The sequence below is a fragment of the Nilaparvata lugens genome, chromosome 3 (genome assembly GCF_014356525.2).
Source record: "Nilaparvata lugens isolate BPH chromosome 3, ASM1435652v1, whole genome shotgun sequence".
Lineage (NCBI taxonomy): Eukaryota > Metazoa > Arthropoda > Insecta > Hemiptera > Delphacidae > Nilaparvata > Nilaparvata lugens.
Window position 1 is genome coordinate 61,232,900 of NC_052506.1, and position 24,223 is coordinate 61,257,122.

A 24,223-nucleotide genomic window follows, 5' to 3' on the forward strand; every position below is an offset into this window, starting at 1 on the left:
AAATAAAATATGAAAAATGTGTATGGTTAAGAAAGTTTATTCCAAAGACTTTACATTATATCATTGCTCTTACAATACCTACTTTAAAGAAATTGACTATCTAAATAGCAAAGAATAGTATTATAATAGTAGACTAGGCCTAGTATATATGAGTTTTGGCTTGAAAGTTGAAAGTTCTGCCATCCATAGCTAAATTTTTGACACTAGTATTCTTGTTTGATAGAGATACTATTTATAAATTAGACTACTATAGAAGTAGACTATTATAAGGATTTTTCACTCCTTTAAATTCTTCAATTTTTTAACAAATTGAGTAAAGTTGATAAGGTAGTTGTTTGAATTTCAGCCAATTTATTACCGTACACGGTAATCGGTTACAAACAGCTTTATGTAACAAACATTTCAGGTCTAATAATGAAAAGAATTTATAGGTAGTATATGTTTAAAATATCTAAATAAATTCTCAATCAATTAATGAAACCATCTTTACGTAGATAACAAAACTAAACTAAGTAAACAACTTATTATTAATCAAACAGTTATCATGTGATTGAATAACATCACATGATACCCAAACATCTTCCCCTTTTACTTTCTCGAACATTTTCTTTTTCAACCTTTCCTTTGATTTCAACTTCTTCTTAAAAACCTCTCATTTCTCCTTTATATTCTTCCGCTATTGGACTTCACCACATAAGACCGTGGGACATCAGCTTCATTAATAACTCTATTCCAGGCTCCCATAATTTTGTTCGCCATCGCCAATCTTGGATATAAAATAGTCTGATTTTCTTTGAAATAAGAGACACGTTTCCGTGTTTGTTCATCGTATGCTGCTTTTTTTTGAAATTTATGGTTCTCTATTTGCACTGCTATTTCTTTCCGAGGAAGTTGATGAAGTTTCAAACTATCTTGAGGATAAGGAAACTTTGCTCTCATCATTCGACCAAACATTAACTGAGCAGGAGAATAATTGAGACTCGCAACACAAACTATTCCGATAACCATCCACACACACACTAAATGACGTCACCCTTCTTAGAGGGTGTGAATTTATTTATTACAGTTTTTTATACATATTACGTTGTGGAGCACGGGTGAATACTAGTATTGATCTATTATAAATAGTATAGCTGGTACACATGACTAGTGTATATATAGCTCAATATAGGCTATCACAAGCATGCTTAAAGTTTTTTTAATCATGAAAAATGAATGAATTGATAGATTTAAGTAGACTAATGGAAAACACCAGATTTTCAGACCGGCAAAATTCTACGGAGACAAAATTTTTAAATTTGATATTTCGAATGATTTGAAATCTTTGGCAATAAATTCTTATTTTATTCAATCTGGAATAGATACAATCAAAAAATTACATCAAAAGCATGCATATAAATACATACCTTACATTATACTCAGCATGCATACCGTATACATATAGGTTACATCATGCATCTATAAATAACAATTTAAAAGATGTTGATAATCCATTGTTAACCAGGAAATTGACCTACTGCAATGGGCAGTAGGTTCTGCCATACCTACTTCAGTGTACTACTACAATGGGCTACAATTTTCTCTGTCAGATTAATTATTGTGTTAGTGTAGGCCTTATTCATGTAAATCATTTGTTTAAAGTCAAGGTAAAAGAAGTCAAGACACCAATGTTAATTTGTTCTTATTGAGTCCTCAATGGGGAAATTTTTCATATACGTTATAATTTACTACCTGTATTGAATGGGCTATAGGCCTACTAATGTACTTTACTATATTACACATATTACTCGTAATAGCACGTTATCTGGTTATCAGTTCAGGCTAATAATATAATAGCAATAAAACAAAATTTTCAACCACGAATATGATTATTTGTTCAAATAAAAAGTGTGGAATTAAGTCATACTTTGAAACTTCAATATTATCAGTTCTAATAGGTGGACCAGTATAATGAAATTAGGAATTCCATATTCTCAATAATACTTGTTCTAATAGGTGGACCAGTATAATGAAATTAGGAATTCCATATTCTCAATAATACTTGGGTAATAATAATATTAAACAAAACCAATCAAAAATACTTACTAGCACAAGTGAAAATGAAAGAAATCGCATCCAAGTCAGAATTGAAGGCTCTTGACAGGACAAGGTCGATTTGAAACTGTTGGCCTCGTCGTACGACAAGCTGTGGCTTGCTTTCCCTGCGAATCGCATGGTACTGCTCTGTGCGGTGCTCCTGTCCATTCAGTGACAGACACAGGTCCACTTCCGTCACCACCAATACATCCGCAACAGCTGACCGTGACCCATCCACTTCTGCCATAACAAACAAATGTATAAGTTACAGTAACTTCTTATGTATATCAGTGATATCGGTAATTGGGAGCTCATCAGCTCTTTGGAAAAAAGACCGAAATGTCATCTAACTTGATGGAGGTGGTCAATACGAATCAAACATTAATGTTATCAACTTTCCAGGATTTGCAAGATGATAAATATGGCAGAAATAAGTTGAAATTATCAATTGAATATGAGGCTTGAGATTGAAACTATAAAATTTCCCACCTATTTCAGTATTTTTAACTTTCTTCATTTTTAAACCTAAAATAAAGTTATTTATTAATTATTTTATTCATTCATTGAACAAAAAACAAGTTATAGATGATACAAAGATGTTATAACATTTTATACATCATAATAGATTTTTGTATTTGGAATTAACAGATAGGGTATACTTTTTAAAGTAACACAATAACCAAGTACTTTAGATACACTATTCTTAATAGTTTCATTCGATTTGTTTGCGACTTCATGTTCAAAATGTTTTCCCTATAAAGATGATTTTTATTAAAAATACGAAATGTTGGATCATATGCAAAGATTTATTTATATTATCTTTCACCACTTTTCAGAAATTCGCAGCAGTACTATACAATTTTGAATAGGTACGAACTATTGGGAAAACATATTATAATCACCTTCCTAGTACACTTCGAGATTTGAAATAAAAATACAATGGAATATCTCGAATACGTATTCTCTGAGTGTTAATCTTTGGTGAAAACAGAAATTTTAAACTTAACCTCACTTTGGACTATTTATGTGCCAAAATCAAGGAATTGAAGAAGTTTTGGGCAATTGCCTGTTTCTCTTTCCAAATATCGTGTTTGTGACTGTTCTAATAAATAAATAAATAAATAAATAAATAATACCGTAACGGTGTATCATTCATGGCTCAAGCAAAGTACCGGACAGTAAATTACAAATTAAAAATTATAAAAGTAATGAGAGCTGGAAGTTCAAGATGGTTTACTTGTTATACTATTGTCAAAGTGTTCAATACTCAATATCAAGTGAAGGGCAGGTATAAACAAAGACAATATTCGAGACACACACACAGTGTGCATATTGCCATGCCAAGGAGAACCACTCAAAAGCCCAGCCACAAAACAAAACACACCCACACCATCACCTACACCATCCTTCCACACCAGACCACTCAATATCACACATTATTTCACAACTACTTACACGATGTGCCTATTTCCGGTTTATCATGAGCTACAAATGTTGAATTTTTCTTTAGATTTTGGAGTAAGTTATAGTGAATAACTATAAATGTCGTATAAAAATAATAATAGCGAATGAAGTATGAGAATGAAATAATAACAGTAAATAAAGATAAAGTTATAACATTGAAACTTTACGTGAAGCATCTTTGTGTATGTTTGGAGTAGGGCACTCTAAACCGAATTCATTCAATACGGTACCATTCATTCAAAGTACAGTATGGTACGGTATAGAGTGAATTCAAAAAATAAATGAAAATAACATTTATAGGCTACTTTGAAAAACTAATCAATCAGAAATAATTAAAAGAGTGAGAGAGTGGAGAGGAAACAGAAATTCCTGATTAGTTCAGAAAAATCTCCAATATAGACCCTAATGTCCAAGAATCATTGAAAACATAAACTGATGATATCTGTCATCAAATTAAATGTTTAAAATAAACTTTAATAAAATTCAACTGCTATGATCAACGATTATAATAATCATGCAATCAATAAAGAATTAATTACACAATATAATCAAACTAAGAGTTACAAATTCAAGTAGAAATCCAATTTTACATGAATAAAAGATTAAATCGATGGATGAAACTGAACATTGAATAATTTTTTTTGATAAAATAAATAGAAATTGATTTTTAAAATAATTATTTCATAAAATATATGTTACACAAATGATTTCTAGGAAGTAAGATATGAGTATGATAAGATATAAAAAGTAAGTCATTCATTCCAATCTAATTACATAGGTATTAATACGAGTGGGTAGTAAGATCACCTACATTTTAATGAATTGACTGACACACTCAGAAAACAGCTATCATCAAGATTCAACCATCTGAAGTTTATGCACTTCCTACTATTATGAAAAAAGTTGGATAAATACATTGATAACTATAATTGATTATATAGGTGCTGGAAGTATATTGTGTGGGATTAGCAAGGGCATCACTGAGTGGGAGCTGCTAATGTTTGCTTCCAGCAGTGTCACATCATATCTTCTTATATATTTTTAATCAGATCTCCATTTCAAATTGATTATTGAACATTAAAAATCTCATCTATACAATTCTACTGTTGAAAATGATAATTATTTATTCTTTATTCATCCATACAATGTGTGCGTTCTGTGTACAGTAAATTGTTCCAGTTCCAATCGTAAATTGTTCCATCACGTCCATCATCTAGTGCAAAATGATGGAACGCCATTTCAAAATCGTTGGTTCAAGCTTTTGGCGCGCACATATAAATTTGATTTACACTAAACTGTGTCGTTTACTATAGTGAGGTCCACTTTATAATGGCAGTGGATAAAGATAGAAGAAAAGCGATGCCGATTCTCTGCATTAATTAATTATATTTCTACACTGTCAAAAACATAATTGTCATCGTTGTGGACCTAGAAAAGGATAGTACCACCGGCTTTGTCGAATGATAGACAAGGATAGCAAAACCAAAGTTGAACAAATACTGTCATTATAACGTGGACCTCACTATAGCTGCATGAATGAAGAAAGGCTGTTTTACAAACCTACCGTCTAGAAGAGTGTAAATTTCTTTTTCCTACAGTTACCTTGAAAAGTGGCCATTCCTGCACTGATTACAGAACGCAAAGAATTACTTTTCCGCTCTAGTGCGGGAAAAAATTTTTCTGCACTCCAGATTTGCAACATGGCAACAAAAAATAGTTGGTGGGTTAAATGGAGGATTAGTGCACGAAAACAAAAATTAAGTTGGAAACAATGACTGTGGTTAGATTTAGATAAGAATCATTTCAATGGCTACCCTACATTTATGATAAAATCCCAATCTAGAAATCCAAAACAAGAATAATGTTTATCTAAATCATAATTTAATAATAACTTTTCATCATTTAATAATAAATAATGTTTATTTTGCTATTGACAGTAATAATTATTACAACTCCAAGCAATGATAAATGTAGCAAACACACATTTTGAAATTCGAATTTTCAGGTTAAATAATTACTGTTCGAAATCCATGTCAATAAAATTAATAAAATAACATTAGAATATACTACAATAAAATATTTTCGGTTGTCTATGTTATTTTATAAATATTTTTCAGTTTACTTATAGTATTTTTCGGTAATTCTGATTAATCATAATTCTAAATATCTGAATACTGTTTTTAGCTGGATGAAACAAAGTTAGGTACCATTCTTCCCGCTAGGTCGCGCGCTTGTCGGTTCAGCTATTTTGCAGTCATCCCAACCAGCTGTTGGCGTGTACTTTGAACGCAAATTTTTTGTTTTATCTGTATTTTTCTGATTCTTGAATGAATAAAAATGAGAACTTTGGCTGAGAATTTTCAACTTCAATTGGATTATCAATTTTTAAATGAATTAAGGTTGTTATTAATAATAGCATCACACTCACAAACATTTGATGGATTTCAGCCATCATTTTATCCATAATTACCCACTTTTCATATTTAATGGTAATTGTAGGAAAAATTTAATGTGAAATATGTGCGCAAAGTTCCTCTGCTGCACTCAAGAAGCCATTCCGTAAACGTTTCTTTTGGTGCAGCAAACTGTCACTTTGCGCAATAGTTGCACAAATAACTATTTATTCCATTACTCTAAAATTTCCTATCAAGAAAAAATAATTTAATGAATGGTTATGAAACATCATATTGTTGGTTATGGATTCTATGCTATGGTGAACTAACTATCAGCGCATGCGCAGAGAAGCAAGAAGACTACAATAGTCGACTAATGAGAGCTCAGATAGTTGGAACTGTACCAGGTCGGATAATTTACCACACATCGACTGTGGGGTAGGATTTTGGAGCTGGAACAGGTTTCTGGAACAGAATCTGTCAAAATTCCTCCCATGGAACGCGGAACTTTTCACTTGGTAAATTGTGAATTGGACAATTTACCACATTCCATGTACACAGAACGGGCCCAATAAGTACCGGTACATCATTGGAATGATAGGGAGAGGAAAAATATTTGAGGTAACCTTGTGCTATTCCTCTCCTCAATTGATGGAAGAAATGTTACAATAAGTTTTCTCAATACTTTTTATATGGGTAGGACAGAATTGAATTGATGACGGGACAAATCTCCAATATATATTATAATCAAACTTACTAGTTTCATTTTGAAGAATGTATTACTATTTGCCAATGTTGGTTTACAACAATAAAATTGATTTATTAATTAATTTATCATTTTTCAAGTATAAATATATTCTAAATGGTTCGAGGTATATCAATGAGCGATTTCCCCGTTATTTGTTCTTAAAATTTCGTATTTAAATCATGTATTTTCGATCACTTTTCATTTAAATAAATGAACTTGCACTTAAATTTACCAATCCAAGACGGCGTACCAAATTCTTGAGTCACAGAGAAATAGTAGCCTATTTTAAATTTCAGTAAGTTCCTCAACCAAATCTAAGTTCCTCTAAATCTACTCTCAAATTATACCCTTCAATATTAATTCATGTCAAGCAGTTCTCAAAATTTTCACTCACTCTTTATAATATAGGCCTACATAGGGCATAGTTAGTATATAATAGCAAGGATTCATAAATGAATTATCACAATTTTTTTTCGAATAGCGTGTGGTCCAATTATTACGTAATGGAGTCATTGAATACGTAATTCAAATATGATTATCGTTATTACTTCTGCATCATCAAGATAAGGATGAGAGCAAGCCACGTGAAAAGTGACGAATGCCTTTCACAACCCAGCAGACTAAACATTAATAACATTTCTTTTGAAAACAGATGGCTTTCTAATAACTGTCAGCTTGGTTTACTTCACAGTCAAAATACTCGGAACTGAACTTTTCTACTCTCTGAGATCACAGTCACAATAAATCAGAGTCAAACACATTTCCCTAGAATATTTTAGAATTTACCTAATGGCCTTCAATATCTGGCCCATTCAAAAAATTAATAAGTAAAAGAGGAGATAGAATGGAAATACTTTTGATAGTTCATTTTTACTCTGTTTCTATGAAAAATATAATCCAGTCAACGAAAGGTTCAAGAGGGAATGTTTGGAAGACAGTTTTTGTCACCGCAGCTCTGTTTAGGATATCTAGGGGGTGAACTGGTAAAGATATCAAAAGTCCCCATCCCTAGACATCAGTGTTTATTTTCACTGATTCCACACATTTCAATATAAATTTTCATTTTATCATTGTGAATCTGTATTACATCCATATACCTATATCCCTATATCGAATCCCTACCCCCTGTAAAAGGGGGTGGAAATGAAATAGATTTGAGCTTCATGTGCTCATTAAGAGTTGATTATGAGCTTATAGAGCATTAAATTCTCTTCAATATGATGTATTGATGAAACAGCAGTTTTATCAGTTGGTGAAACTGTTGAAGCTTCTACAGAGAAATTGCAGGTGGCAGTCAACAGAATCAATGTTTGGACAAAACACTGGCTTAAAGCATGAAGCAAATGAAGCAAAATCAATTCAAGTCAACTTTACAAACAGAAGAGTTCAATATATCCCCTTAACACTCAATGGGAATATTGTACCCTATTCCTACACTGCAAAGTATCTAGGCATGACGCTGGATGCCAAGCTTAGGTGGAAGGAGCATGTGAAAAAGAAAAGAGAACAACTTGGCATAAAATTCAAGAAAATGTACTGGCTACTTGGGAGGACATCAAAGTTGTCAAATTATAACAAATTGCTTCTCTACAAGCAGATTCTCAAGCCGGTGTGGACCTACGGAATTCAACTCTGGGGCTGCATCCGACCATCCAATATCGACATCATCCAGCGCTTCCAGAATAAAGAATACCATGAAGAATACCAAATAAAGTACCATAAAGAATAAAGAACAAGGTACTCAGAAGTTGTGTAGACGCTCCTTGGTACATCAGGAACTGTGATCTCCACCGCGACGTGGGAGTGGCGACAGTCATCAGTGAAATCCAAAGATTTGCAGAAAAGCATGAGAAGTGCGACTTGATCAACATGTGAACGTGGAAGCAATCGAGCTGCTCAACGTGCATGGAGTAAGAAGACTACAACGCAGAAAGCCACACGAATTAGTTTAGTGTTCAATTGGAAGTGCAAAGGCAGAATACTGTATCCTTTTATGCTAAAAATAATCTTTATTTAATCCTTGACCAATATAGAAGGCTTAACCAATGGGTTTTACCTTTACAAACAATATTCTTATCAATTTAAGTCAAAATAGAATAGCTTATTAGTCTTTAACTAGGTGCTATAAAAATCAATAAAAAAATATATGTTGTATGATTTCACTATTTTATCAATTTTTCTATGACTGTTTCAGCGATGCAGCAGTTTAGTGATCATTATGAAGTCTTCAGTTTGGCAATAACCAGTAGAAAGTAGAAATTTTGGCAACAATACATAAGTTTAAAGAGAACATTTTGGAGGGAATGTTGCCAAGTTATTTAGGTCTTTTTATAATGATGAATCGGTGGGAATGATGGTTAGTGAACAAATAATAAAGTTAGTTCAAATAGTTATTACCTGAATCGATTGATTGATCACTGGTCATTGATTATAGGCCTACCCATCTCAATCCAAGGAATTTACAGCAAACACACAGAAGTACTGAGCATGGTCATTTCAGACTTGCAACAAGTTCACATTGCATTCTTCCAGTACCGTAGGCCAACTACATGACAAGCAATTCTCAATCAGCTTTGTATTTTCGCCCTATTTGGCATGAGCGATATCCATTGTTTGATCTACTTCATTCAAGGGAAGTTATTGAGCAGCTAATTTCTAGAAGGATGAATGACTTGTACGTTAGGCCTACTACTTTAATTATTGCGAAACTGCAACTAGAGAACCATGGCATTATAATAGTTAGACTTTGAGCTTCTTATTATAAATAAGATAAGGGCCGCCCGCTAATGTGTAACTTGATATTAGTCAATAAATGACAAAAAGGGATTGCAATAAATTCATTTTGATGAAAAAGTATTAATTAAATATTTTAGGATTTTTAATATTTGTGATATTCTGTCCATATTGTCCATACCATGTTATTATGATATTATGTCCATACCAACATTTTGTGAAAATAATAACTCTTTCTGGGCTCGAAGATACCATAATTAATAGTACTGCACCTATTATAACATATCAAACGATTTATAGACGAAGAAAGTTGAGACGGCAAGTTACTGGCCGGCCAGTACACGTCACTTTCCATCAATTTCGATTTAGATGGATGTTTGATTAGGTAATAGAAAATGGTGGCAAGATATCAATAATTCATAGTAGCCTAATCTACTCATAGTAGGTAGGCCTACTCCATTATAAGTCACTTTGGTTGCCACCAATTATTATAGAAGGCTTAGGATTATAACTTATCAATTAAAAAAATGGTAGGCCAAATTATTATTGAAACATAATAATATTAAGTAGAGTTCTAGCTCTACGAGTCCCACAACTCTACTAATTTTAATTAGAAAATACTTTTCCTGTAGAATGGTCAATAAATGTTGATGTTTCAATTGACATTATCATGAATCTCAATTTACAATGATTCCAAATACGTTTTGGAGATGTAGCATATATCACCATTCAGCAAGTCATAAGAATGTCTTTACTACGATACTATTTTTAGTATTAACAGCTTTCTATTATCTCTGCAGGCAGGATGATGCAATGTGAATGGAAGAGTGGGCTGCTCCATTGACCTTGACAATCATGTAAATATTTACGTCATTAATCTCAACTGAATGAAAACATTCACCTGGCTCCATTAAATCATTTCTTAGTCCTTCCATTCAACATCTGAGCTTTATTATATTTTTACTGTCTCAATCTAAAAATGGATAAATTAAACTCTTGTCTTATTCTTATAAAATTTGAGCTCTATTGCAGAACCGGTCATGAATCAGTATTGTAGTTTGTAGATCTATAAAGGGTATCACAGTATATCAATTATTGTGATGAATCTCTAGATTTTTGGAAATATCATACAATTTTGAAGTATCACCTTGGGCATTAGCTTTTCATATTCTCACTATTACATTATTTATCAATGCGACTCATGAAGTAAAAAATAGAGCAGAAAAAATAAAAATAGACAGCAAAAAATATAAAGCATTGACATTCTTCTCAATTCTAGAATAGGTGGAAGACTTATATCATCAATAACATTATGACATTGTACGTGCGAATACAATTTTAAATTGTACATAATATAATTATTAGCATTGGTTCGAAATAGATTTTACTCAATTGGCTTCATCTGAAATGGCACAAAATAAGCAATGGTACAGTACGGTACAAAAGCAATGTGAGATGGATGATAACTTTTCAAATATGGTCGCGGCTTGATTGATAGATAGAAAGATAGGTAGTGAATTATGTGAAAGCAGAGGGACCTAAGGACATCCAAATTGAGAGAGATAAGATTGATTTCCAAGGATTCAATAGGTGGAACTTTATTGGGGTTGATACCATTAGAATTTATAAATAAATCGACTAAAAAATTGTCAGCTTCAGCTATTGATAAAAGCTAATATATATTCTGAGATATTGTTTAATATTATTTATATTTATAATATGTCTAAATAAGAATATTATTTAATATTGCACTAATATTTTTGGAGTAAATTTATTTTGGCATAGGGTAAACTACAGTTATTGTATACTCTCATATAGGAACTGTATAGCCTAGGCCTTTTATAAGCATCTGAAGATGAAAACACATCTTATCTTTCTGTCTAGTTGATACTCTCAACACCTCTACCTTTCTGTGCAGAGAAAAATAGAAACTAAGAAACTAGTTACGATTGTTGCATACCATTAAAAATCTCTAGGTAATTCCAATAAGTTTATAATGTTTATAAATGAGTGGCTGTGGCAATTTAAAGTCTAAAAGTTTAATTTCATCAAATAGATAGGAAATAGGAATAAGAATAGAAATCCAAGTACGATTTTTACTTTCCTTGCCCTATTACCATAGGTAAGGAAAGTATTGCTTTCCGAAAAAAATTAAGGTACCCCAATTTATAAATTTCTATACTTTTCAAGGTCCCCTGAGTCCAAGAAAGTGGTCTGACACGAACAATTTCGATCAAATGCAATATAAGATGGTGGCTAAAATGGCGAAAATGTTGTCAAAAACAGGGTTTTCACGATTTTCTCGAAAACGGCTCCAACGATTTTGATCAAATTTATACCTAATATTGATAAGCTCTATCAACTGCCACAAGTCCCATATATGTAAAAATTTCAGGAGCTCCGCCCCATCTATGCAAAGTTTGATTTTAGATTCACGATTATCAGGCTTCAGATACAATTGAAACAAGAAATTTCAGGTGGAAAAGATTGAGCATGAAAATCTCTAGAATTAATGTTCAGTAACATTTCCACCCAAAATTGAAAATAAGCTCGAAATTCGTGAAAATGTGATTATCCAATTGCAAACTGTTGGCAACTGTTGATTCTATTAAATCATTCACTATGAAGAGATAGCATACTCCGTGTGTCTCCAGCGTTATTGTCCTGTCAACAGCTGGTTGAGATCTTTGAATAGTAGACTTGTGATGTGCGGGAACACTAGCGTCAGGTGATCTTTTTTCATAACGGCAAGGAAAGTTGTGTGAGTGCGCCACACCAGATTTTTAAAATTGTTTACTCACAACATGTTTCAGCTATATATGATGCCATTAAATAAATACTTTTTCGCCCCACTTGGATGTAATGAGCTGGTTTTCGTGCGTCATATGGAGGCCGAAAATGACTGTTTTCTGACCAGGCCGGTAAAAGTTTTACGGCCCTAGGGCTGTAAAATAACCTTGAAGTCAGCTGATTCTGATTTGATGTGAACGTGTTTACAAAATGGTTTATGAAACGGAATCAGTTTATGCTTCTAGAGTTGAATAAGTATTCTGCAATAAGATAATATCATTTTATTTGGATGAATAGATTTATATATTATAAATTATTCAAATTCGATTTTCAGAGTAGGATAGAACTTCTAACCTAAACTTCCGAAGTCAACGACAACAAGCATTGTTGACGTTGACATTCAGATTGGCCAAATTTCAGTGCTAAAACAGCTGATCAAAAAATTTTTCATTATTTGTGTTTATTATTCAAGAATCAAAACATTTATAATAAAATCATCTTATTGTCAATTGGAAGAATAAAAAGTATAAACTCAACCTCTTACATAATTGAACATAATCTTTTAGGTTATTTAGACAAATCAGAATAAAAAATAAAAATACTTGGACAATTTCCTGATATTCAGATTACCTCAGATTTGCTAGAGCTATGACCTTCCTTTGCTTTCGGAAGTGCCTAATAAACAATAAATTATTCTCATATTTATATTGTTTATTTTTCTGTGTGGCGAAAAATAACGTTCTCACCATGGGCAAAAATGTGTTTCTGGCTCTCAATCTTTTCTAGTCCTCGGCCTACGGCCTCGGACTTGAAAATCGATTTCGAGCCAGAAAAGTCTCATTTTCGGCCCTAGGTGCGAAATATACTATTGCAAGCTTCTTATTTTTGATCATATGTTAATTTTGATAAAATCATGCAAATTTAAATCCAAAATTTACAGTCCTAGTTTATAAAATCATATGAATGTACAGACATATGTTCAAAAATAAGAAGCTTATTGCAATAGTATTTATTTTATGTAGTTCTATTTATTTTTCATTCACTTGATAATGGCATCATATAGCCGAAACATGACGTGAGAAACAATTTTGAAAATGGTACTTGGATTTCTATTCTTATTTATATTCAAGAGTAGCCCTAACGGGAAAAAGACAATAGGAAATAGGCTACGAATGAATATACTATCTAACTCATAATCTCATTCAACAGAGAAGTTCACCACAAACGAATGCATGAATCAATCGACGCATCTTACGTAGTGATTCTGAATCACTATCGCAGCCATAGAAATCTATGAGTTAGCCTACATCACTTCATTATTTAAGATTTAGTGGCTTGCTGACGACTAGCTAGCATTGTCAAGTAGTTCTGTATTTTTAACTAACTTCAGGTTCACCACACAGCTAGGTTACAAGGCTACACAGTTAATTAAAAATAGCTGCTTCTACAAATTTGAAAGAGATGTTGAATGCGTGGACACAGCGATGAAGGAACCAAATCCTAAGGTTTTTGGAATTCGTTAGCAAAACCAGGTCATCAACGACGCGCCTCATTCACTATCAGACAGTTTAATTCTTGTCCAGCAGAATGGAAACAACCAATTCATACTATTTATAATAGCTATTTAGATAGCTATAGGTACCGGTTTGGAGATCAAGGGCCGAAGGTGAATATATGTCTCAAGGTCGAAACTATTATTAAAACCAATGATTCCAGTGAAAGTTTTCTTTGGAAATAGTTTTGCTAACACATCCATAACAATGAAGAGGATAGGGAAGGAATTGTTTAAGATGTCGAACGCCTCCTTATTCTCTCAAGTCGCAGTAATAGAGTCCCTCCCAAACAAGGTGCATGATTGTGCTTAGCTTGCTAGGCTCGTGCGTGAATGCATTCTACCCTCATTTATGGGAAATATAATTTTTGAGAAAATGCTAAGTTTCAAGCAACAATGTATATGTTGTAGCAGCACTAAATTTGTTTTAAGAATCATAAGTGATTTCAAAAGTATCAGGAAACCCTCTGGGGGACGGATTCTCTCACAATCATCTCCTGATTAAAAAATAAATCAAACTTTGAATTCTTGAGTCATACTTACTAGAAACTGAACATTTATTTAAGCTTGTCCGGAACTAATATTCAAATCTGACTCCATGATCATTCGATCTAATCGAATAGAAAAGATTTTTTGTTTTATCAGGAATGAACCGAATGATTATATACTGTCACATGCAGTAATAAAATGTATATTCAATCGAGAATATGCATCAAGCCTATGATTACAAAGTTGTGAAGCTAATACCATTTTAGTATTTTTTCATTTGAAAAGAAGATAAAATAATGGGAATTTACTTTTCTAAATAGCATTATTCTTCATTACAGCACGATAAAATAGAGTGGGTGACTATAGTGTGGGATGTTTGAGATTAAATTTTTAGAGGTCACTTGAATTGTAAACGATATATTTGGTTAAAACACCTTACTAGAATCAGCCATAAAGGTAAGAATGACCGATTACGTTCAAACTGCAGCTCCTACGGATAGTTGAATTGATTGGATCTGGCCTTCAAAAGATTTAAATTCTTGTGTTGTTGGACAAGAAGACAATACCGACAGTACTTGGCAACTCTTTCTTACAACCACTCCTGATTTTAAAGCTCTCAATTCTATTGTTATGCCACTCTCAACAAGCAAGTTGATGAAAGTTATTTCAAAATGCAACAAGATCAGTAAAGAATAGCATTGTATTCAGTGATAAAAGTGACAATATTCAACTGGCTTGAGTGAATGAGATAAAAAATAATATATTGTACCAGTGTTGAGCTTATGAGTTAGTTTTTTCTTCCGGGTTCAGTTTATATCCAGGTTAAAAAAAACAACGTTTTATTAGTGGAATATTTAGTTATGATTAGCTTCTTAACTAAAGAATGGTCTAGAGCTCTATGAAATAATTTCAAACTTTTATTTAATTATTATATATTTTTTGTTAGGGTTACTCTTAATTATCAAGAAATAAAATTGAGTCAGTAAAATTTAAAAAAGTGTACATGAATTTTTATTTCTTGATATTTATAGGTAGGCTATGTAATGTATAGCCTACATAATAAAAAAGTACCGTACATGTAAATTGGAATCGAATTCTGAGTGTTGTGCCAAAGAGCACAGAATATGTACCAGCATTAAATTAGTAATTAGATTCTCTGAGAATTTTAGTGATAATTTCATGAGGTGGATCCATTGTGTTTAGCACCTTTCCCATGATGTCGATTCCAGCCGATGATGCCCTTGAAATAATCATGCTTTGATCGAATTACTCAGTTTATTTTCCTTCTAATAATCAACGTAATCTGTGAATTTGAACTCCTTCATTTTTTCCAGTCCAGAGAACAAGCAGACATTGATGGAATGGTAATGCTGAAAGGTGATTGAAATCTTCTAGTATCAAGTAAAAGTTTGCGTTTTCTACCCATGTGATTTTATCAATTTCCTTGTTTAAATTTCAACAAGCAGGCGAAGAAATGCTTAAAATAACTATTCTCACGCTTATTTAACAAAATAAAACTGAATAGAAGATGTGAGCTATTTGTTGGAAAGCTTTTCGAATTATCTAATTTCATGTTGTGTAGACCTACGATCCTCTCTATAGTAGACAATAGTCTATACTTCAGATTTGAACTATACATTTTTTCCAGTCATTCTTTTGCTGAAGAACATAATTTTATTTAAAATGAAGTTCTTGGAAACACACTTTTATAAGGCCTAAATTACTGTCTCGTATCTGCATGTTGCAGATACATATTATATTACTGTACCAATGAGTGAGTTCATGAGTTTACAGATGACCTCATAAATTATTGTTGAATAATAAAGAAGGCTAATAATAGCTAGAGCAGTACTTCGCCAGAAGAATTTTTACGGTGAAGGATCCATTTTCCGAATTGGAAATAATAATATTATTATTGCAACTTGAAGAGACTGTCTTCATGTTATGATGACATAACATTACAAATTGTCTAAGAATAGATCCAGTTTTTCAGATTCACTCTGTCGTAGCTCGAGTCTTAATTCTATTTATGGAGTAGTGCTTTGAATGAAGTCATCCAGTTCGCTGGAGTTCATAAAACATGTGTCGACACATAAAATATGTGTCACAGACGTAGCCTAGTGCAACGTAGGCCTACTTGATTCCCACGACTATTTACAAGCTGAAAAGTCAGGACAGCTGCACTTGCCAAGTTGATTGTTTCTCAATAATGGAAAAGCAATTATACTTGGTTGCACAATAATTAGTTGTGATGAAAAAAAAACAATGGGAGCTACTAGTAAGTTAGAAAAGTTTTACCGAAGAAGTCAAACTGTTGTGTGTTACAAGACAAGAGAAGCACCGCACATTTATGATATTTGAAGACACAGATTGAACTATCAGAAGAAGTAAATAATCACCTACTTGCATGAATATTATTCAGGTCATTACAAGTGTACTAAAATATAGACTTATTCTTCCACATTGGGTGGATTGGAAAACATACCCTCTAAAGCTTTGAAGAAATCAGGGAATTGCTGACACAGGTGAAAAATATAAAACAAATCTGAATTATCTAGACACTTGATAATGTCAAGTTTAGCCGAAACTATTGGTGTATAAAATAAAATAAGGGTACTAGACCACTAGTAATGTTTGTGATTGGAATATCATACTTATATCAATAAATAGGCTAAGATATTTCAATAAAAAATTGTTTTAATAAGATTGTTAAGTTACTATAAAATATATTTTTTTAATATTAAGAAACCCTAGAGAAGTAGATGAAATTGATAGAAATTTTCATTTGAAGCACATCATACTCAAGCTCTACTTACACTTACTTCTTGATTTATTTTTGATTGGAAAAAACATGCTTTTTTGGAATGGATTGACATGAACTTGAGCCAATTTTTATTTTTTGAATATTACCTTGGAATACCGTATTTAGCCTATAAATTGAACCATCAAACACAACAAGCAAAAAAAATTCAAATTCGTCACTATCCACTGGTTTCACAAACTGTATTTTTCTTGAAATAGAATAATGCATTTGGAAGTGCAAAATCACCATTCATCAAATGAGTTGTGTGCGGTAACATCTATTTTGGAGAAGAAACAAACCGCTCTCAATAATATCCTATTTTCGAACACAGTAGCGTTCATTTTAATTTTTTCAGAGTGTTACATTTCTACTGCAGGCTGGCAAGCACAAATTAATAGTATAATTATAATACTGCGAGTAGATAGAACTACTGCACAACCTATAAACTTGTAATAGAGTTTCTATTCGGGTATCTGGTAGAAATTGCAGTGTATAGAATGAAAACATAATATTACATAGTTCGGTACCTATAGCTATAGGAGATCCACTTTAAGCTGTCAGCATTGGTTGAATCGGAAGCATTTATGTTTTTTATAAGAAATTCTGAAATTTAAAATGAATCTCACAATAGTATTTTGAAGATATATAAATGTATATGTTCCAGCCCTTTATTACTTGGAAGCAATTATGTTTGTTATGAAGAACGGGCATAAATTTGAATCAAACAGATCCCAACATGCGTATGGCACGCGAAATAATAATTCCATCTCATATTACCCAGTTCATAGAACAACTTTGTTCGAGAAAGGACCATATTATTCTGGAATAAGGTTCTTCAACCAGCTCTCCACATCATGGAGAGACTTAGATGTTGAAACTCTTTCAAGAACTCTGACTTAAAGGCTGTTGGAAAGAGCACCCTACACATTGGGTGAATGCTGTGAAGCTGTCAGGGGATAGAGGCAACTCCAGCATATACCGTAGAATAATACTACAACTTGAGGTGCTGCATGCTGCAAGAGCCCTGCTCAAGCGGCTAAACGCAACAAATTAATAATAATACTTGAACCCGCAAACGTGTAGGCCTTATGAACATTATGATGACACAGGACTTAGTCTACACATTATTTGTAGAACAGACTTGTTGCCTAACAATTGCTTAAGTTGAAATAGTGATCAAAATGGATTTACTACTGCATCGTTGATTTCAACATGAAATTGATTTGATTAATTGATATCAAATCAACATAAAATTTAGAACTACGAGTTCACTTCCACTTATCCCTACTTCCACGTTCCACCAAAAAGTATCCAACTAAAAAGAATGTGTTTGATGATTAGAATTCACCCAAGAAATCGAATATATTACAGTACCAATTAGATTTGTACGAATATCTCTTATTTTCCATTAATATGATCGCGTATAGACCTTTATAGGACATTGAAAAAGGGGAAAAAATTAGCCAATAGTTTATGCTACTGCTGGTAAACAGAAATATGCAGGACTCAGGTTCCTTTCGTTTAATAATTCCAATCACAAATATTTTAGCAACGCCGGACACCCTTTCATAATACAGTTCACTTATACTGATGTATAGAACTAAATTAGGAAATTTTTCGAATACGTCGTGAGACTGTCAAATCGATAACTTCATGATTATTAGGTACCTACTAATATTATTCGAGATGATGCATTAATAGATTCAATCAGGTATTAAATCCAATTATAAAACAACTCCAATCACTTGATGGTTATCCATTTTAATTGATTATACAATGAAATAGGTTAGGTTCTAGTTTTGTTTACAAATTTCAGCAGCAGAGGAAACATCAGCTGTCAGTCATGAGCAACCGTTCAGCGCCACAGATCGGTGATCAGGTTTTTTACTAAGTGTAAGAAAAAACACGATGGAATTGATCAGTGGCGTTGAACGCAGTGAGTATAGAATAAGACTATAGTAGTATATATAATATATATTCTACTATAGTAGAATAATATTTAGTTCTATACTCGCTGGTTGAATGCACCCGATGCGGTAATCAAATCACACACGCTTATTTACTCATTTTCTTGGGTCAGCACGGTTAAATGGTCAATGTTAATATAGGCTACATGTATGAAAGTAAAAGTAAATTCGTATGGCTTTTGTCGGTGGGGAGTCCCTTGCGGGAAGGTTCTACCTCGCTTGAATATATCATTTAAGCCATCAATGGGCCTCACGACTGTCATACTTCCGCCAAGACCGACATATTATGAACAATTATATTTCTGAATAATAAGATAGCCTTATTCTCTTCAGATTGGTCTTGAAAAATGCGTCATATTTAAAAATGAAATAAGCGATATTGGTGTTGTTAATGAAATATTCAGGGAATGAAATTTGTCAAAATGGAAATAATAGATAATGAGTATTCATATATCTGGTTAGTATGGCCATATGCATTAATATACCAACCTCGTCTATTCTTGTTCTATATATGGCGTAAATGATGTGGAGAACTGTGAGCTATACGATTTCAAGAATAGGAATGAGATCATAAGCAGACCGCCGCAGATTGGAGGAAGGCGTTGGAGTGGTTTTTGAAGTAGATTTGTTTTGGCGATAACATGCAATGCGTGTGGGGGTAATAAACATGTAGCCTATGCCTGTGAGATGAGTGTGAACTGGGCATGCATTTGAGTAGGTGAATTTCAAGAAGCATTTAGGTGAGAAGTGATATTTCCACTGTAATAGGACTTTACACCATATACCACATTATAAACAGTTGAAAATCGTCAATGACTTTATAAAAATACATTGACACTTGCGTCGTTACTGATGAGAATAATGTCATACTATGAACCATTACTTCCATATTTCTGTCGTGCTGTAGCCTAAAGTTAGTTATTCTGCTAATGAACTTTTTGCGTTACATTTTTGCATTCATAGAAGCATATAATGGACCAAGAGAGATGTAGGAAGTACAAAATCTGAATTTCTAAAACAGTCTGATTAGATATCAATTTCCGATGAATGTTATTCCTATCCACATTTATTAAAAATAACAACTCAATTTCATACTCAAAACAACAAATCAATTAATATGTTTGAAATATCAAAATGTGCTCTGATGTATAGAATAGGTAGGCTACCTCTTTTCTGAATTTTTTTTTTGCATTTCAGATAATTTGATGATAATATTGATTATCAGTTCAGACTGGTGATGTCTCCAAAATTGAATTATTAACACGTTTAGTTAGTTGAACATTTGTATTTCAAATACCAAGAACACTGGAGTTTTCAGTGGAACAGTTCTGGCAAAATACGCTTCAAAAGTCAATAAAAAAATAATGAATAGTGTGTTACCATTTTGATGTTTTAGGGGACAAATTTGAAATAGTCCATTTTTCAGACAAATTTTATAGTAAAGTTTGCAACCTTCATATGGTACAGAAGTAAAGGTATTTCCAGATTATATAACTTATAGAACAGTTTTATTACTTTGATGATCTCAAAAGTATTCAAAGAGAACTATGGGCCACTCTGTATAATATTAAATATTATTCTAGTTTTGGTAATGGAATTGAGTTTTATTATATATTCCTGCAACAAGATAAGCTAAATAGTCTTCTGATTCTAGACAAAATTAATTAATGGAGTTTGCTACTATACGGTAAACTTCTATGATATTAATTAAATAATATTCATAATAACTCAAGTAGAACTTATTTGTTATTAAAAGATCGGAATCAAATCGTTTCAAAACTGGGATTATGATTATTGAATATATTTTATTGATTTTATCTAATAAAATCATTGGAAAATTATCAACTTCAAAGTGAAGACAATAATTGATAAATCAAATGTTTTTACAGAAAAAAGGTACTTATTGAAGTTGAAAGTTTGCTCATTTATGAACAATTCTATAATGGCGATAATAGTACGATTTTTCTATACAATCATGAAAAAGTAGCACAGAAATATTTTCTTCAACATAATATAGTTATTTTGTGAATGCATTGCAAACTATTATAGTGATAAAGACTAGGTAGGTACTATTTTTTGATAATTTGATATAGAACACTTGAATAATTAATCTTATTTTGTAATCATTAATCTTTACCATGCAGCTCTAAAATGAATATGAATATTGAAATGATCTAGTCCGAAAAAGATTAGGCTACTGGCATTGAAAGGCATTCTTCATTTCCTACATGAGGCCATGAATGCTGTTCTATATTCTCCATATCACACCATGATTCATGGAAGTTATCTAACTGAATAAACAACCAAAGGACTTCCTTGAATGGATTATTTCTGAATGAAAACATTTTTGCTTAAACCACCGGTTATCATAAAGATATAGGCTATTCTTATATTAAACATTAATCATGAAACTTTCTTCTCGGAATATACACTATCAAACTTTTCTTCTTTATCACGCTATTTGCAACAGCAACAGCAGTGAACTTTGGCTTATTGAAAGGGGAATAACTCAATGATTATTCTCATATCAATTCAAAGAATGTGATTCATAACAACAGTATGAATAAGCTTATGACATTGAATTTGCCCCCACACCACAACCACACCCGAATGCTCAGAATTTTTTTAAAATTTCAAATTAACTAAGAATAGGCTACTATTAAAATTCCCCCATACTTTAAAAGAATTGCTTCTAATCCAACTTTGAAAGTAGCGACAACTAACTATTGTAATTTAACGTAGCACCTCTTTCAATTTATTCAAACTTTCATAAATGGAACTATGATTACGAGTATTTTTTTTCATTGTATCAAACAATAGGAAAATGAATAATGAAGAACAACAATCCAACATTGTAAGTATTGACTACTTAAGAATTTAGCAGCAAATGGTGCTTCTTGCTGTACAAATAAATAGGTAAGATAAAAATACTTGTTTGAGAAATGATCGGCTACAAACTGAAAAAGCGGGGGGTTTGGTTTGATGAATATCATCAATATTATCTGCAAGATTTTGTTTTGGATTTATAATGATTAGCTATTTTGGCTTTGATGCATAACTCACCATAGGCGGCGCTGCGCTCCGAGGCACGAGGTGGACGAGGCAGTCCATCGGGAGGTTTGAGCGGCACAGCACGGATCGGCTTCAGAGGCGAAGAGTGCGAATCCGAGCCAGCGTTCGGCTTGAACACGGCCCGGAAGTGCGAGAAGCAATTACCCATCATTGGCAGCGAGTGGCACCAAATCACCGCACTAGCAAATCACGAGTTCCTCTTCAAATCAAATCTTTATTTGTATCAGAAGACAGAAAGTGATCGGTGTTGAGCTGTTGAGATTGAACCGAGAGGAGAGCACGAGAGCTGCCAAACTGACCTTGTGTACATTCACTGGCGAGCGCGTAGACCAACTGACACTGAATGTAAACAGAACCAGAGAGGAGCCAGACAGCAGACAGCACCCTTCCCTTCCATGCACTCAGCATGTGCACAAGGACTCTCAGCGCACCTTCCCACTTCCCTCCTACTTCCTCCAAACACATAATCGTCACTTTCTTCACAACTTGATAGATGACAGAGTGATACAAGTGTCACTAACTCTTCAACTTTTCCCTTCAACTAATAAAATTAACTGAGAAGGAAGATGTAAGATTGTAATAACTGCTTCTACTTGTATGTGATCTTCTTCTAACTATGTAGTCTGTCAAAATAATTAGAATATTCCGCCCTTATAGCTATAATTTGATGATAATTATTATAACTTATTATTATTCTATTGTAATTTATAGCCCTTTTGAAATTTATAGGCTAGAGCATAACTTACTAGAAATTCTTCTGTATCATAACTTCTGATAATAAGCTACGCTTATTATTATGTACTAGCCGTCAGGCTCGCTTCACTTGCCATATCCGTCAAGTCAGGGGGCTCCTCCCCCTGGACCCCCGACTGGATCGTCCAAAAATGAGATCAGCGGGCTCGCTTCTCTCGCCTGCATTTTTCATTTGAACATGCTTCATTCCATCAGAAAGTCAAAGCTGATAAAGCGCAAAAAACGCTGGAAAAATGCAGATTTTGTGCGTATCTTTGGCGTTATTTCAAATTACTTCTAACACAACATTATTACACCCTAGCTTAGCTTCTGTACTAAATTTGAACAATTTCTGTTCGTTTGTTCTCGATAAATCTGAGAAAAAGCAAAAAACGCTAATTTTGGGCGTATCTTTGACGTTATTGCAAATTCCTTTTAACACAACATTATTAGCCTACACCCTAGCTGATCTTATCTGTACTAAATTTGAACAATTTCTGTTTATTTGTTCTCGATAAAGCTGAGAAAACGATAAAAACGCAGATTTTGGGCGTATCTTTGGAAATTTTTCCAAATCCGTTCTTAGTGCGCCTCTAAAAGGCCAACTGAACATACCTACCAAATTTGAACGTTTTTGTCCGGTAGATTTTTAGTTCTGCGAGTGAGTGAGTGAATTAGTCAGTCAGTCAGTGTGTGAGTACCATTTCCTTTTTATATATATAGACTAGTAGATAACCCGTGCTTTGTACTGGGAAAATTTTGTGTTGTAATATGCAATCTCCTTATGTCCAAAAAAGATCGTAAGAGAGAATAATTATGTATTATTTTGTCAACATTTCTTGGAGAATATTCAGAGTTAAAAATTTTCAGCAGAAAAAAATGAGTTAGAATGGTCTTGAAACGGCAACCTTCCATTCTTGAATCACGAGTGCTAACATTTACGCCAGGAATTCACTTGAAGAAAGTTCTGTTTGGTTGGTGATAAACTTTGAATCACGAGTTGAATAAACTTGTTTTTTATTATTAAATAGCTAGTGAGCCTCCTGGGCTGAAGAACTCGCTCTTACACTATATCATTCTGATTTTGAAATTCGCAGCTTGTAGGCTCTTCTGAGAAAGATTTTGAAAAACCTGGAAACGTTTTGGAAAATGTTGCTACCTACTGGAAAATGTGATACGGGTATAGAAAAGATTACATTCAGAAGCCTATCAACCAAACGTGGGGATTCGCATTTTTCAACATCATATATACTAATATACATTATAATATACTACAATATTAGTTTATATACCATCTACTATCAATACTGCTGTGCTGTAAGTACTAATATCTGAGTAGCAGTAGGCTACAGACTTTTTGAAGTCGACATGCAGAATTCACAACTATATAGACTGTAGTAGTAT

The 24,223-nt window shown here is 33.0% G+C and overlaps 1 protein-coding gene across 1 annotated transcript in view; it reads right to left on the reverse strand.

Annotated features, from left to right (window-relative positions):
• LOC111058498 (annulin) overlaps positions 1–22,485 on the reverse strand; it is a 56,947-nt gene extending 34,462 nt beyond the window's left edge. Inside the window, exons 1-2 of the mRNA XM_039424272.1 lie at positions 22,079–22,485; positions 2,086–2,316 (exon numbers count right to left, since the gene is read on the reverse strand). Coding sequence (XP_039280206.1) covers positions 2,086–2,316; positions 22,079–22,238 — 391 coding nt within the window. The 5' untranslated portion in view covers positions 22,239–22,485. The remainder of the gene's footprint in view (positions 1–2,085; positions 2,317–22,078) is intronic.
• Between the last annotated feature and the right edge of the window lie 1,738 nt (positions 22,486–24,223).